Source organism: Felis catus, chromosome D3 (assembly GCF_018350175.1).
Source record: "Felis catus isolate Fca126 chromosome D3, F.catus_Fca126_mat1.0, whole genome shotgun sequence".
NCBI lineage: Eukaryota > Metazoa > Chordata > Mammalia > Carnivora > Felidae > Felis > Felis catus.
In genome coordinates this window covers 74312420-74329798 of record NC_058379.1, presented here as the reverse complement: position 1 = coordinate 74329798, position 17379 = coordinate 74312420, and the positions used below count along the sequence as shown (strand labels likewise).

At 39.9% G+C, this 17379-nt stretch overlaps 1 protein-coding gene across 25 annotated transcripts in view; it reads left to right on the top strand.

Annotated features, from left to right (window-relative positions):
- TCF4 (transcription factor 4) overlaps nt 1-17379 on the top strand; it is a 352018-nt gene that overhangs the window by 105441 nt on the left and 229198 nt on the right. For 24 of the 25 annotated variants that reach the window (XM_019815315.3, XM_019815321.3, XM_006938934.5 and 21 more), the window contains one exon: nt 15821-15882. In XM_019815315.3, coding sequence (XP_019670874.1) covers nt 15821-15882 — 62 coding nt within the window. Of the gene's footprint in view, nt 1-2306; nt 2406-15820; nt 15883-17379 lie in introns of those variants that run through there. The other variant, XM_019815323.3, reaches the window with a different exon arrangement.

The window sequence follows — 17379 nt, the reverse complement described above, 5'->3', positions numbered from 1 at the left end:
TCTGGCCCTGCCCAGATTCAACATTTCTTCGTTGGTGACCACTGCAACTTTAATACCTTTATTCTTCATGCTCATTGTGTGCCTTGCCATTCCCTGCATGGGGGATGTTCTCTTGTGCTTCGCTGCCTTTGCACATTTGTTTTTCTGTCTTTGGAAGGCTCTGGGTCTTGTAAGATGGCCAAACTCCGGTCAGGCAGAAAAGGAGTGATGATGTATTACCAAGATGACAAGCACCCATTGCCATTTAAAGTCACCCTTGGTACAGATGTCTTCTGGGATCTCAGGCTGCACCTTCAATCTGTTGATGTTTCCTGGCTTTTCTCCCACCCCAGGCTCATACCCAAGCCTGACAGTAGCTGTTGATAGCAGTCGTTATTGAACTAATGTCAGGGACCTCTTCTGAATCCAAGAGGTGTCTCGGTTCCTCCTAAACCCAGACTTACCTAACTCACTGCACTGTCCGCAGCTCAGCCCAGGATAGAGTAGACTATCTCCGTGAGGACAGGTGTACGAGAGAGCATTGATTTACAGATTATTCATAACTTCTCCTAACCCATAGGCACAAGTGTATTTCTTAAAACAGTGCAATGGGTAATGCTTGAAAGGGTGTCTCTACAGAAAAGATTGACTTGGGTGTGTGAAGAAAGAATGGTGAGAAATGAGGTACGTTGTATTGTTAAGAAAGTCAGCTGAGTGGGTGAGCAAAATGAGGAAACAATGGAAAAAGGGTAGGAGGGGCCTGCCTGAATTCTGATGTTTTTAAGGACTAGCTTTCTGTGTTCATGGGAATATATATTTGATATGCTGAGAAAAAGAAATCCAGATGCCCTTCACTTTTGTAAGCAGCATAGGTTTTAGTGAAGGACACACAGGCAACAGAATTCTTTGCCAATCCCTTGACATCATGAGGCCTGATTCTTCATCTGTGAAATGAGGATAATACAGCGTACCTTGGTAGTGACTGTGGGAATTACATGAGGCAGTTTGAGTAAAAATTCCTTACAATGAATGATTGTTTTCTTTGGTGTGGTGAGAAATGTTTAATAATCTGCTTCCCCCCCCCCCCAAAAAAAAGCCCTGATTTGTAATGTTTGCCAATTTCCATGGTGTAAATGATCTCACCAGTGCTGATTCTGAGTTCCCAGTGTGACGGTATTGAACATGGGGTTGGGTAGATGAGTACATAGTGCGGGCACCACTCACTGGAATGCCACCGCCCGCTTCCTCTTTTCCACACCCCAAACTGTCAGTATTTTGCATGTGGTGATTCTAGCTCTTTTCTCTAAAATTCCATAAAATTCACCATTCTTTCAGTACTCAAATACTGCTTTTTACTTATGTGTGATTTTTCTCCCAACCTAGCTTTTACATTTCAGGGAGAAAGCCCTATTTTAGATTTTTCTTTTTTGTATCCCTTTGGTGTCAAGTATCACACTGTGATATTAATAGTAATAATAATAAAAACAGGAGGTATCTCCTCATCCCCTTTTTGAGACCCCACTGTGCCCCGATTCCATGGTGCCATTTCCCCTAAATTATCTTTAATCATCTCAACAATGCTAGAGGGTGGATGCCATCATTCCCATTTTACAGATGAGGACACCCAGAATCTGAGATGTTAAAGAATTTCTCCCAAATCACACAAGTATCAAGCAGCTCAACACTTACGGCTGAAAGATAGTGGCTGGAAAAAAAAAGAATGGCTAATGAATGTATTGGATTTATTTTCTTGAGGCAGACAAGACTGAGCAGCCTGAGAACATTTGGTGCTCAGAGGGAGGAAATGCTAAGAGGGGAAAACAAGTCTGAAAGGGAGAGAAGGATAGTTCAAAGGCCAATTTCCCCTGCCTCACAATTCTGACTAGTGCCAGCTCTCTAACTGCGTATGTTTGCTTTGCTTGGAAGATGGAATCATAGCGCCAGAATTCTCGGAAGTCTGTTTCGGAGGGTGCATTAGTCAGGGTATGCTAATTGCTGGAACAAGCAACCCCCAAACTTTAGTAGCTTAACACAGCAAAGGGTTATTTCCCGCTGGTGCCACAGACCCGTGGAGGTAGGCTGTGTGGCCTGCGGTCAGTTCTTGGGTCTGGGTTCTTTCATTCCTTAGCTCTGCCATCCCCCGGGGCCTCTGGGATTCACTAGAGTCTCTGTATCCAGCAGAACAAAGAGGAAAGAGAAAGCGCTTGGAGAGTCACAGGAGGTTTTTAGAGGCCAGGCCTGGAGGCAAGCGTTACTGCCGCTCACCTTCTATTGGCCAGGTCTTAGTCACATGGTCCCACCCGGCCGCAGAGGAGGATGGGAGAACTCGACTTCCTGTGTGATCGGGCGCAGGAAGCAACGTGGGCTGAGGAACACAGCCTCGTACCCCGGGGCCCCGGAAGTTTGGTGACCAGTCGATTTCAGAGGTATCGGATTTTCACCGAGGCACTAGCGTGTAGCACAGCCTCCGGTAGACGTTGGGTTGGGGGCCTGCTGATGGCCTTTACCTGAGAAAGCTGTTTACCTTCTCTGAGAAGAGGGTAACAGTGCATTTCAGGACTCCCTTAGGACACTGAAGGGAGTCCCGAAGGTGGGCTGATCAGTTCGCCGGAAGTGGATATCCGAATAAGAGCTACCGCTCGTAGGTTTAAGTTGAAACCTGCAATATTGCTGAGGAAGAAAGGAAAAAAAGTAAAAGAAGAGTGGGAAGTAGCATATAGGCACTTTTTCTCGGAAGATCCGTTGCCATGCTTCGTGTCATTAAATTTCATTCCTTTCAATGAAGCCATTTGTATAAATCACGTGGAGGCTTGCCATAAACTGAATATGTAATATTAATTTTTTTACCTTAAGGATTGTAATGTGTTTTGATTGTAGAACTGATCATTATTATTATTTCTCATGTCTAAAGCTGATTAGATCTGGTTAACTCTATCTAATGGTGAACTTTCTCAGAGCCACTGCTTTGCATGGTCTCGCACACTGCCTTTAGCTAAACGTGGTGGGGGGAGAAAGAAAGCTGAGGGGTGGGGGTGCCTTTTAATGATAAATTACAATACAGTTGATGCAATGAGGAGAATTCATTTTGTCTTGTTTTGCATTGTCCATATATTGCTTTGATTTCAGTCTGTGTCCATGAGGCTTGCGGTATTTCTTTCTTTGGCGTTCTTGTTTGTAACTGCAGATGTAGCGGTTTCTTTTGTGTACCGCTTGCCTCCCAGAATTTGGCCCAGCAGTTTTGAGTAGCTGAACGATTTATCGAGGACAGATCAGCTGAAATGTGGCTCAACTTTAGTAAAGCAGAAGGAATGACATAAGGTTAGGTGACTGATGTGTGAGTTTTTGAATTTGATTTGGTTTTACATGGAAAGGTTGAAGCAATGATCCATGTATTCTAATAAAAATCATCAGTACAAATCAAATAAAATCTGGCTTAGTGGCTATTTTCCCACTGTATCACTCATGGCTAGCCTGTGCTGTTACAGACCGCGTTTGGCAGGCACTGTTTTTTCCTACACCAAAATCTTAAAGTAGTATCGCAATCTTTGCTATGTTAAGAAGGCATCTTTTCTAATCAAACTTCCTGCTAATCTCATCAGATAAATCATTATTTTCTGCTGACAGACAGCTCTGGCTTCCCTGGACCCCTTCCCTGTTCCTTGTTTTCTTTCAAGATGCCTGGTTATTGTCATTCTTCAGGTCTTTGCTTCTATCTCCTTTCAAACGAACGACATTTCTTCCATTCCTGAGGAAGAGTTACAGCTTTTTACCATTCCACTTAGTGAATTTGTAAGACCAGTACATCTGAGCAGCCCATCTCTCTCTGACCAGTGCTGCCTGGCTATCAGATGGGCAGGAGGCAGGCCGCATCCAAGTTGCAGACCTACTAGAAGAAAGCAACGGTTATTCCGGTGAATTTGATGCCATTAGGCTTAAGAAAATACCAGTTGCTGCCTTCTAATGCATTTCAATTTCTGCCCCCAAAAGCTGGACGTGGAAATTCACGCAGATGAATTTTGACTGCCTCGGTTGTGAGAGTGCCTTAAAGCACTTGAAAGTGAAAGTAAGAGTACAGCGTATTTGGGGAAAGCTACAGTCCATTTTTGTCATTCCAGACCTGCTGTCACAGCCCTGGTCTTTTTCAAACCAGTGCCAAATTTGTGTTGTGTTGGTGAAATGGTCTTGTGTAGGATTGCAGGGCAGCTCAGGGGGGACACTGGCAATTTTGTTTTCATTGCTGACATGATTTAAAAATGCATGTTGCCAGATACGAAAACTCCATCATTGTACTACTATCCAACTTTCCTATTTCAGCAAGTATTCTAATAAACTTTAGCAAGTATTCTGTTGCCTGTTAGATTTAAACAGGGGAACGGAATGGCCTCTTTTATATAGGATACCTGCCAGTCGTTTGATTTTTTTTTTTATGGTTTTGAAAGTAGTGTTAGTGTGCTCATACTTAAGTATGCAGCTTCTTTGAATCCAGCTTCATACTTTCTATGATTCGAGATAAATCATTTAAAACGAGATGAATATAAAACACATTTTGGAAAGCAGAAAGCGGAAAACAAAAGTGTGGTTCCATTACTGTGAGATAAAAGCAAAACCCTTAAGTCACCGGCAGACTTCTCTGACTAGTCTGATCAAAAACAAGGTGATGTCAGTTGAACAAGTTGCAACATCTGGGAACCATTTTAAACACGATCATTCTATCAAGAAGCTATTAGTAGATTAAAGTGTGTGTAGTATATTTGTGTGTGTATGCTGATTTTACACACACACACCCACACACACAAATTATAAGCGCCATAAGAAAAACCTTTGCCCGTGTCTGCCAGGCATCTGGCTGAAATGGAATTGTGAGGAAAATTTTCTAAGCATTTACAAGTCAGAGTTGAAATCCACCAGCACTGTTCAGTTTATAAAATGACATGGGCTTCACCCCAAGGTTAGAGGGACTATTATCACCTTCTATCGATAACAGTAAGGTAACTCACTCAATATTGTATGAGACGCATATGTTCTATCAGATGGCCAAGTTCCGCTTACAGTCTTTTCTGTCCTCAAGCTTTTCTCTTCAGTTTTTGTTCATTTGTTTACCTGATTCTAAATGTGAGAATATGTGCTTTTTAATTTGCCAGTTTACTTCCCACTTTTAAAAACTTTTAGATCTGTTTCCCACTTTTTTTTTTTTTTACCAGCCTATGAAAACCCCACTTGATTTTTTCTCTGTCTGTCATACGTGTCCTGATGTCACTGTATTTGACTTTAATTGGGAAGTGCTCCTCCTCTGGAAGATCTTCTTGAGCAGTAGTTTGTATAACATGGTGGAAAGAGGCAGTGAACGAGTAGCCAGTCAGGGCATCATCCACTTCAGGATGGATTAACTCGGCTTGATGCATTGCACTGATTCACAAGTAGGTTGCTCAGTCTTGTCTTTTGGCTGAATTCCCTCAAAGCTAGTGGTCTGTCTTCATTTCTTCTAGTCTCTGTCCTCCCAAACCCCACCTAGGTCACAAGGCTGCCACTAATAATTATATCCACTGAGATGTCACGAGAACCTAAATAAACAACTGAGGAATATTTCTTACCCATTCCGATAGAACAGAAATTTTAGTAAAGTTTTACATTTATTGCCCTACATTTCTGTGGTTTTAAAAAAAACCCAGTTGACCACAGACCAGAAGATCAGTAAGGCTGCCTAGGAAACTGTTACGGGTTATCACCGGCACAAGGATGGGGAAAGTGGGTACTGAGGGAATTTTCACTTTTTACTTTATATGCTTTTGTATTTTAATTTTTTTCCCCAATAAACACGTAACTGAAAATTAGTTGTAATGGTCTTGAAGTATCTTCCCATAGATTGGTGATTATCTGCACAAGGAAAAGTTGTAATTGTACAATGATGGATTCCCACAATACCTTGACCAGGTGATGAATATGGCAGATGAAGGGGGCAGACGACCCTGCCATCGTATGGTTCTGTAGGTGATGTCCTAGGAGAGACCCAAGGCCACTTTTGTGCTGTTATAGTCACCTGAATAGAATCATGAGGAAGCATCAGATAGACCCACATTGAGACACATTCTCTAAAACGACTGGCCTGTACTCTTCAAAAATGTCAGTGTCACAAAAAGAAAAGACTGAGGAACCATTTCAGATTAAAATAGATGAAAGAGAGGTGAAGCATAAGTGCGATGACTCCTCCTGGATTTTGTTCGTTGTTTGTTTTTCTGTTCTTGATTAAACGTGTTATTGTACTTGAGATCCGTTGTCAGTCATGGAGTGGTTTGCAGGTTGTCTTGGATAGTGGCGGCACCATGGCCACCACAAAAGGGGGAAAGAGTGACAAATTAGAACGTGGAGTATGGGTTAGATGAAAGTATTATATCACTGGTCATTTCCCCCATTTCGATAACTCTTCTGTTTTTGTTCTTAGGAAGTGCACACAGAAGTACTAAAGTGATAAACAGACCTGGCTCATGTAACCTACTTGCAGATGGTTCAGACCCAGCAAATGTCAGCGTTTTAACTGCCTCGTAATGAAAAGCATTTTAAAATTAAAAAGTAGAGAAGCATAGGAGAAATTTAAAAATATGTTTTGTCTTGACTTCGACCCTTGATCTTTTCTTGAGTAGTTTCCAGGTGGGGCCGGGATATCTCTGTTTCTTGTTTTTCATTTGTTTGTGTGTTTGTTTGTTTGAAGTTCCTGGAGTTTGAAGTTTGGTTTGGGGGTAGGAACATGGTGTAATGTTGTCCTGTTCTTTGTGGGATTCAGCCTGGGCATGCAGTCTTCAGTTGACCAGGTAACTGACTGTTCTTTAAATGTCACAGAAATTAAATGTCCTTCTTCACATTCTGTCCTCTCATAATTCTGATTATTAAAGTTGTACTGTATGCTTGAGTATCAGCCTGTAAATTTAGGCAAAATGCATCCTGTTGAGCCCATTAAGTAAAATAAAGAGATTTTCCCCCTGATCCAAGCTATTACAATTTCACATTTGCAAAGTATTTCAAATTCATTTTTAATGGACTGCTTCCCTTCAAATACATGTGGAGATAGATTACCTAAAACTGTAAACAGTTTATGCATTTTTACAGATTTCTGTTGTATGTGTTTGATACTGATTTACCTCTTTTTAATTGCAACAGAGATAAAGAATTAGTAGTTTAAAACAGTAGGAACGACATGTTCTGCTGTGATCAAGGAATTAGATAATCTGGCTTGTTTGCTTAAGGGGTCTGTATCTTGAGACTTTTATAGGGCAGTATTAAAGCTCTGAGCCTTCTTATTATGCCAATACCCAGAAGATTGCTTTAATGAGAAGTAAAGGGCCTTTTTCCAATTACAAGGGAATAACTGTATTAAGTTCCTGTGTTATGTCAACCTGCTTTGATTTGATTACTGCGAAAGAAATGGATTTATCTGTCAGTGTTACTTAATTAAGCCTTCTCATTGATGTTTTGCAGAGTAATATAGTGTGGTTTGCACATTTGAGCCTAAATACAAAGAAAATTGGCCTAAAACTAAGGCATGACCCCTGAAGATAACATGTAAGATTGATTGCTTGTCATTGCCAGCCGGGTCAGAGGCTGCAGTGTTAAACACAGGTATAAGGTTGGGATGTTGAAAGAATAAAATGAAAATCATTTTATAGGAGTGATTATTGGAAGCAAGAGGGACTGTGCTAGGAAACAGGATTTTAGGGAAGATTTTTGAATACTTAAAACTATGTGGCTTCACCAGTATCTGTTGAGCATCTGTAAATAGGGGGTGGGATGAAATGAGACTAGAAGAAATGGGAGAAGTGGACTTGGTTGAAGTATGAAAGGAAATAGAAGAAGAAAGAAGCACAGGGAACAGAGGCCGTTGGGGAGACGTGAACCACTGTGGCAATGCAGAGCCAGTCCAGCCTCCAAATATTTCAATTAAGCCAGCAGCCCTTTCCCAGAGCCACAGGAATGGCACCCTAGGGAGAAAAGAGGTATGGGGGGAAAAAGAGAAGAAATGATAAAACTGTTACATGTTTTATATTGGCTCTTTTTCCCCCTGCCCTGAAATAAATTATTTATCAAGTAGGCATTTAAAAAAAATCAACGTGTATGTCTTAAGTCATTACGGTATTATGGACTTTGCAACATAAAGATCACATGTGTGAATTGAACAATACATGTATAATTACATGTACATACGAGTTATACAGCCTGTTCTATAGGAAATGAAACATATTTTAACTTTGTTGTTGTGTCATGTTTTCTATCTGGCTTTTATTTCTCACACTTTGTGCTGTGTATTTGTAAATACATCTTTAAATGTACCAAGCACCTCGTTAAAAACTTCCCCAAATATATTCACTTTTAATTTAGATGCTTTGAGGCTGACCTCTGTAATATTGGAGTTGGATGGTATGTTGGTTTTATCTTCAGTCATTTCTAATTGTTATTCTCACCTGATTTGAAATAAGTTAAGAACATTGTCTTAGTAGAATTGATCTTTGTTAAGGGCTTTTAGATAGGTTAGATTCCAAAAAGTCAAAGGAGGCAAATATAATTCATATTGCACGGCTGCCTCAAGATATTTGTGGCTCTCTGCTTTCTGGGTTCTTGTTAGAATGATGAGATCTTGGAAGGATTAACTTCTCTTTAAGAGGAAGACTCTGACAGGCCTAGTTTCAAACATTTGGAATAGAAGGTTGCTAAAAAATACCCATCTCTCCATGTTTCATGTTAGATTATTCAAATTGGAATATTATCCAAATTAGATGATCTTTGATACTTCCAAATTGTATGGATTGATCTAAAGACTTCAGGTTACTTTTCCCCCCCCCTCAATTTCATAACTGAAACGTTTACTCAGCTTGAGTTCTCAAGACGGTTTAGGAATTTCAGAAACACCAACACATTTAAAATGCAATAGTTATGTATTTTATTTTGTTGCTTTCGTATGATCTTTCATGTTATATGAAAATGTGTTTCTCAGTTTATAGCACTGCAAAATGCAATTAACTCCATATTTTAAATATCTGAGATTATTTAGTTTTTATTTTTGAAAAATAGTTTGGTTTTAACTTCAGGAAAATAATGATTGTTTAAGGAGTGTTCTAAAGGACATATTAATGATTGAAGTTAAAGTTGGAGGTTAATAAAGCTAAAATATCGGAATAATTCTTTTCTGAACAACTTTTGCTACTATACTTTCCTCCTAGTGTTTTCATTTTTTACCTTTCTTTGTGCATATATATACACACACGCAAATAGATATTTATGTAGAGATACAAGTCATGTTGTACTTGGCTTTTTGAGTTTTCAAATTTATTTGGTAAGGAAATCCATTAGCACTCAGAAAGCCAGCATTGACAGCAATGATCTGAAAATGGAAAGCCCAGGTCTCTGTTCCTCATATCAGAAGTGTCTTCAAAGTTTTGTAAGAGGCATCACCACAACCTTCATCTTTTGCTTGGTCAGCTTTGGAAAGTGCGGGAAGTTTCTTGTTAGTGCTCAGATCACTCATTATGAAGCTTATCTTATTTCTTATGGAAAAAGAAAGAAGTGCTCATGGTTCTATGGACATCGTCCATCAATATTTGAAGCTTTTCATCTCTTCCTTCATCTGTACTGATACTCAAATTTGACTTCACATTACTCTACTTAGAGCTCTTATTATACTGGGTACTAATGAAAATGTGCACATCCTTAACACGCTCTTTGCTGATGAAATATTTTGAACTCTAAATTCATCTGGCACTGATGGAGAGCATATGCCATCTCAGTTTGTGTGGAGGGCTCAGCCAAGGGTTCTTCCTGGACTAGGAAATTAGTAGGAGCCACAGATGTACCCAGTCTGTGAGTCTCCATGATGGTGTGGAGGATATTTAATGGTGTCTGTTGTTGTAGAGCGAAGGATTTGAGACAGTATAGACCTCAACATGTTTTGGAGTGATTTTGTTTCCCTCAAGAACAAACTCCCAATGCATTCTGAACGTATAGAAGCTTTCATCAGGGAATCAATGTATTTCTCCAAGAGTAGTAACTCGTAGACTTTTAAAGCAACTCAGAAAAACCACTTTAGTTGTTTTCTGACTTCATGAAACTCTAGGGCCTTGGGCACTTGGCATGATCTGGGCTCTAAGTGTGGAAAGGACCAATACACAACTCTATCCCAAATCAACAGAGTTAGGTAACTAACAGTTGTTTATTTCAAGTCAAGGATAAACCTATATACCATTTAGTCTGTGTTCTTAGGTTGGGTCTCAGGTCAGCATACATAACTTTTGACAGCATATCATTTATACAGAACACAAACGTATGTTGCGGTCGTGAGATATGAAGGGGATATTCTGAAGGTAAATTAAGTCACTGAACAAATCTAACATGTACTGAATTCTTACTGTGATTTTGCTGTAGAGGTTTACGAAGAAGGTGGGATTTGTCTACTCTAAACATCTTGGCTGTTTCTAAAATCCAGGAGAATGTTTGAAAGTCTCTGACCTGTTTAGCAGAACTAAGAGTTATAAGAAATAACTTAGTTTAGCAGAACTGAGTTATTTCTTTGAATAAATCATAATTTTACCGATTTACGTGGTTTGATTATCTTAGATTTTGGAGCATACTATTAAGTTATGCTCTCATGGGTAGGTGTTGGTTACTGAGAATTTCCTATGGGGTAAGTATTCCCCTAAGTGTTTAACAAATATTAATTAAGTTATTTACTTTAACAATAACTCCTTGAGATTGGAAATCCTATTATCCCTGTTATCTCCTGTTAGATACCCACTTTGGATGGGTCCTGGGTTTTTGTTTGTTTTCCTTGACCTAAGAGGCTATTCAATTTTCTAGGTTAGCAGATGTCCTTAGGGTAAAAATGTCTTCTTTTCCTTCCTGGGTTCTAGCTTTCACTTTGATTTTGACTTATTCCTTATTATCTTGTCAGTTTATTAGCATTTTAAAGAAGATTTTTAAAAATTTACCCATCATTTTTAGTTTCTTGTGGGAGAGTTGTCCAAATATACTAGCCTTCTCTATTTTCAAGAATGGAACTCAAACCCACTTGTAGTTGACAAAAGTGAGTTCAGAGAGGCCAGTGACTGGGTCAGACCAGTGAGCTGGCTAATGCAGAGTGGTTGGTAAAATCTGAGTCTCTCTTCCAACTCCCAGAGCTGTGTTTTCTGAGATTTTCCCAGTCTATCTGATAGTTTCGATCTTGCACATAAAGTAGAGATTTGAGGATTCAGATCGTAAGTTTAATGAATATGGATGGGGAATCATAGAAATTAAAAATTATCTGTGTGTCTTTTTTCAAAATGGAGTCTCTGGCCCTAGTTCTGCCCAATCTTTGCTTTTGTGTTTTGATGCTGAAGTGTCTGAGGGGCTTATGCAGAACTACTCTAACAGAATGAAATTTTGTGGATTGTCAGGTTGCCTCCTAAACCACTGTCAAGCCCGTAGAAATTACCAAGTGTGTCCTTATTTAGGGTAAAATAAATTAGAGATGTCTGGAACAGTGGAACCCATATTAGTCTTTTGGAAGAATAATTTCTGCCGTCCACTTGCTGTTTTCCTTTCCCTTCCGCGGCCCAGGTTATTGTGTTTCTATTCTTTATTCCCATCTTGGATGGAGAGTGATGGTCGGACAAGGGAGAGGCGGGAACTAAATGTTCAGACAGCCTCCATCCCAGGCAGTTTTTCATTTGTTACTACGTTGCTTTAATAAATTTCCTGAACTGTTTGTGTGCTTTAATCCCATACTCATTGTGAATCTTGTTCCCCTTTTGTTTTTCGTGTAGAATTTTGACCCGTTTCTAACAAATATCCAGTCCATCACAGTGTACATTTTGATAAGCTTATCATATTTCTGGATTTATTATTCCCCTATTTTTATTTTCCAGTCTCTTGATTTCTTCAAATATTTACTCTTACATATTTGTGTTGTATATAATTCTGTAATCTTTTGTGGACCCAAGAATAGGCATAAACTCCCAAATGTTTTCACTCTGCCTAGGGAGACATTTGAGAAGTAACACTCAAGATGGTCATGGAAAGAAATGACGTCCTTTCAGGGAGGCATTGACAGTGGCGGAAAAGAGTACACCCTGGCTTTGGCATTGACAACACCTGTGTGTGCTCATGCTTGGGAGACCTTCCTATTCCGTCGAAGCCTCAGTGTTTTCATGTATGAAATGGTGGTTCTGTTAGTGCATTGACGTGCTTAGCACAGTGGCAGACGTATATTTAAGCTCACTAAATGTTAGCTGCTGTTATATTTTGAGAGATGGAACAGTTCAAGTAGAGGGAATAAATAGCAGGTACAAAAACGTGGAGGTACAGAAGTGCGTGCAGTGCTTGTGTATACCTGCAGGCATTAAGGAATGGCCCATGGTAGGACACGTGCAGGTTTACTAAAAAGTGAGTCAGGGCAAAATGCAAATGCGTCTGGATACAGATGTGATGGGACTGTGTATTGAACGCTGTTGAATCTGGCACCCTCGGCAGGAATTGTAAGATACGGACGGAGTGAGAGAGGCAAGGGGTGGTGGTGCCTCTGCTCTTGTGTTCCCGATAAGGCAGGCTGGTGGTTCTCAAACTGCAGTGCACATGAACGTGACTTGGGGACCTTGTTAAAAACACCGTGTTCTCGGGAGATCCAGACTCAGTAGGTCAGCAGTGGGCCCCAAGATGCTGATTTTGCAATTAATATACCAGGTGATTCAGAGGTAGGCTGTCCTTAGATGCCCTCCGAGTTGTACTGGGGTAGCTGTTGAGGAAATGCTCACTAACTGGCAGGCCTGATGAGGCTCAGTGGGAGGGACGATGGAAACGAATGACTTAAAAGCAACATGTTTACATTCATTATGAGTCACAGATATCAGTGCTCTTGCTTCTGTGGCTTCTTGCTCTGGATAAATGAGCACCAGTCATACGGGTATTTTTTTTCTTTCTTCTTTTTTTTTCAAAGAAAAAAGTATATCAGAGATCATATAATTGTTCTATTAGGTTTGGGAGAGCTAGAGATTGGTCCTTATCTTTTAGATCTAGCAGGAGGCCAAGGGGTGGAGAAAAGCCTGTTTAAAAGAGATCAGTGAAAGGGAGGAAGCAGAAAGGAAGGTGGAGCAGTGTGAGGTCAGGAAATGAGAAAGATAGAAACGAGAAGGGATGGGAAAAGAGCAGTCAGATCTGATTGGTTGGGAATCTATTTGCGAAGGAACCCAGCCAGTATTTAACCTGTTTTGAAAAAGCTAGACTTCCAGCATTTTTAATTAGTGGATTGCTCGCTTTTGAAATTGCCCAGTTGGGAATACTCAAGTTTTGATGTGTTTTATCTGCCCGCTAATTAGCAGGCTGCCTGGTTGACCATCATTTTCCCTTTGTTCTGTGGACAGAAGATGTTTGTGAAGGTCTCCTGAAACGCTCCAGCTCAAGTTTGGGTTAAAAGGCATAAGCCACTGTGTACTTAGGAAGAGTTTGTGCTAAACTATAAGTTAAATTCTAGTACATCTTTTCTCCCAACTCGATTCTTCCTTTTTGCTCTTTAATGTAATTTTCCCTCAGCACAGGTCTGTCTTCTCATTCTAGACGCAGTTGAGACTTGGGGACGGAATATTTTTTGTTGTGGGAATTCTATTCTAACATTTATAGGGCGTTTAGCAGCACGCCTGGTCTCTACCCACTGATGACAGTAGCACTGCCCCTCCACCCTTTTCCCCGCCCCAAGTTGTGACAACCAAAAATGTCTCCAGACACTGCCAAATGCCTTCTGGGGGCCAAAATCGCCCTTGTGGGGAATCGTTCCCCTTTCCTTCTTGTCTTTGCCAGCTTTTTGTGTTTAAATTTTTCCTTGAGAATTACAAAGACAAAATAGGTCCAAACGATATGAAATCTTACAGAATGTAGGGATTCAACTCTGTGCCTTCATTATGTTTTGGCCAAATACAAGAGGACAAAATCTCTCAAATGAATCTGGTCTGGCTGTTTCAGGTGAAAAGGAAGTGAAGACACGTGGGACTTCTGAAAGTCTGCACTGGTCGAGAGATTTTTGTCGTTTATACCTTTTGTTGTTGAACGTATTTGATTTTGGTTAAGGATGAAGGGAGCCATAGAGGCTTGCAAAAACTCCCAAATCCAGAGGGTTTTAAGTCACTTCTTCAAGTATTTCAGTTCAGTCTACCCCCTAGGCCAGGAGTGGAGTTGTTACAATAGCAGGTTTGGGGAAAGTGTTGCACCTTCTCTCCAGAATGGTTGTACTTCCCAGAGCTTTCTTGATATTCCTTAAAGGTCACGGTCATGGAATTTAGCTGTCCACGGGGTGCGTGTGTTTGCCGGTGCATTATCTTCTGAAGCACCAACAAAGGGAACAGAAATATTTGTTTAAAAAAAAAAAAGAAGGAATTCAAGTTTATTTATTTATTTATTTCTCGAGTGTGCAGTGGGGGATGGACAGAGAGAGAATCCCAAGCAGGCTCTGCACTGTCAGCACAGAGCCTGATGTGGGTCTCGAACTCACGAACTGTGAGATCATGACCTGAGCCGAAATCAAGCATCAGATGCTTAATTGACTAAGCCCCCGGGCACCCCAAGGATTCAAGTTTAGTGCTAATAGTAAGTTGGTTTTTGTTGTTCTGTGCCATCTCTTAAAATATTCTAAAACACTGTGTACTCCACTGTACCCCAGAATAAATCAGTTTTAATTGTACTATGATTTCTTTTGCTGGTAATGAAATAGCAGTAATAAAGGAATAACAGTAGTGCATTAGGAAAATAAACAGTATCACTGAAATGTTAGGAAACACAATAAATGGGATTATGTTTCCTGAACCAGAGTTTCAGACCTCCTCCTCCAGTTGTGTCAGAGGAAGCTTGTGATGGCTGTCTGTTATCAACCATGATCCAAATAATAGAACAGTGAAACTTTGTATACTTATAAAGACCTTTCATCATCAATATCAAAGCCATTGCTATATATAGAGTGACTGATCTTTAAAACACTTTTATGTTTTAAGCAGTTAATATGATAACTTAGCTGTTCCACTCATCCTGAGTATTCGCCGCTAGAAGCACTGACGGAGCATGTAGTAATCTGGTCAGCATTAGAACTCTGCTGGTACAGAGTTCAGAAAAATTCAACTTTCTGGTAGTTCATCGAGGTCTCTTCACTATCACTTGGCAAGATAAAAAATGGCTTTAACAGCATTAATTTTTACATCTCAGTACCCAGATTAAGGATTGTAGTCAAGTGGTAAGTCTATTAAAATAATTAAAATATGGAGACAGTGTTGTTTTTACTTAAAACATTTAAAAAAATCGAATTCTAGTCACCTTGTAGTGTACTGGTGGTAACAGACCACTGAATCCTTTTCTGCCTTGTATGTATTTTGTTCCATGTCTGATGTCTGGTGTAATAAACCTTGACTAGAGAACAAACAGGTATCCAAGAGCATGATGGCACAGAGGCTGCTAATGTTAGTATGAATATTTGCCCTAACTGGCTTTTTGAAATACACGTTAAGGTTGTATTTGTGTGTTTTTGAACTTATTTTTTCCAAAAGATCTTCTAAAACTTCAAGTGCAGTTTCATGTCTATAAAAGTTGAGGCTAGGAAACACTGAAGGATGGAAGTAATTTTGATGTTCATACCTCTGGTTCCTGAGGGTCCAGTTCATTTCTGCTGTGAATTTAAATGAGTTAATTTAAGTAGATGGGTCAGAAGCCACTATCATCGTGGTAGCCCCGTGCCTGATTCTTAATTAAAGGCAACAGGAGATTAATTTGAAACATTAATTTAAAAGTGCATGTACAAAAAGAAAGAATTATTGCAAGAAAGCCTAAAGAACTTTTCTCTTGTCCCTAGATGTAGAAGACAGAAGTAGCTCAGGGTCCTGGGGGAGCGGAGGACATCCAAGCCCGTCCAGGGTAAGTATATCTAATCTTTTTCCCACAACCAGACATGCCGCATATGTAAATTGACAAACTGAAGGTGAGTTTCTCTCTCTCACACACAACTGCACAGATACATATATGCATACTAAGTTTAATGAGGATCAGCTTGTGTTTGCAATTTTTTCCTCTCATTCTCTTATTGGATGCTGTTATTGAATTTGACACCTGTTCCACTTCTGTGAACCAGAAGAAAAATCCTTCATTAAATATTTGCCCTTACTTTGCCAGTTATTGATCCAGTATTACAGAAAGTTATTTGTTGTAGATGGCACAACTTGGGGAAAAGAAGAAAAAAATCTTAGTATCCCTAGTAATGTGTTGGTATAAATAGACTAGAGAATAATTCTGAAGACATAGTATGAAGTTCTGTCTGACCAGTATTATCTACAGAACAAATCAGAGTCGATTTCACTTTGTAAGCATGAAATGTACCAGTTGGGTTCATTCATTTACTTGGTTTCAGATGTTTACTACTCTTTTTCATGGTTTACTCTCATGCCTTCGTTGTCAGTTTGGGTGTAATGGGAAGAGCATGGAATGGGGTGGGACTGGGGTATATGTAGGTGGGAGTAGGCAATGTGTAGTTTTGTGTGTGTGTGACCTTGGGCATGTCACTTTACTTCTTCGGTCCTCGTTTTTCGAATTTGTAAAAGAAAAAAGTAAAAGCAGAGGGTCTTTTATGCTCCTTCCCACTTAAATATATATGATTTTATGTATAATCTGTTTTTAATGGAATCATTGCTGGGCCCTCTAAAATCCATGTCAGCTTTTCTAATATGCATATAAATACCCCAAATTAAAAATAGACTGAGAGCACATAGTCAAACAAACACGTGTCCCTCCCCCAGCCAGCTGTATAAATGAAGCATTCTGCAGGGAGGGAACATTTTGCTGTAAGTATTCACGTAAATTTGAGGTGGGGAGGGGTTTCTATTTTGGCATAAGAGGCAAGGAAGGTGATCAGGCTGTCACAATGAAGACATTTCAGCAAGCCACTGTTGTCCGTTTCCACCTGTCTTTTGACCTTGTGGTTCTCACTGTGGTCTTTGTGGTGCAGCAGGGTCTCCAAGCTCTAACTTTGTTGAGCCATCGCACCAGCTGTCGGGTTTGATATCCTAATGCATTATATGGATGGGTTGAGGAAATCTTTCCTCCTCCTCACGTTACAGCCTGCACTTGCAGAAATAAATCCATTCCCCTTGACAGCAAGTGTAGGAGATGACAGAATTTCCCCCCGTTGTTTAGCTTATTCACACAGGGTTTCTTATGATTTCTCACTTTAACACACATGGTACTTTTGATTGTTCTTCTGAGAACAAGGTCCCTTAGTATCATCCTGACTTTTTTTTTTTGGTTTGCGGTGACTGTCCTGACATTGTTTTTCAGGGAACATTTTGGTGAATAATTTTCAATCAATATTTTGTAATTTATATTTTTCTAAATTTAGGGAGTTTGCATGTGGCAGATTCC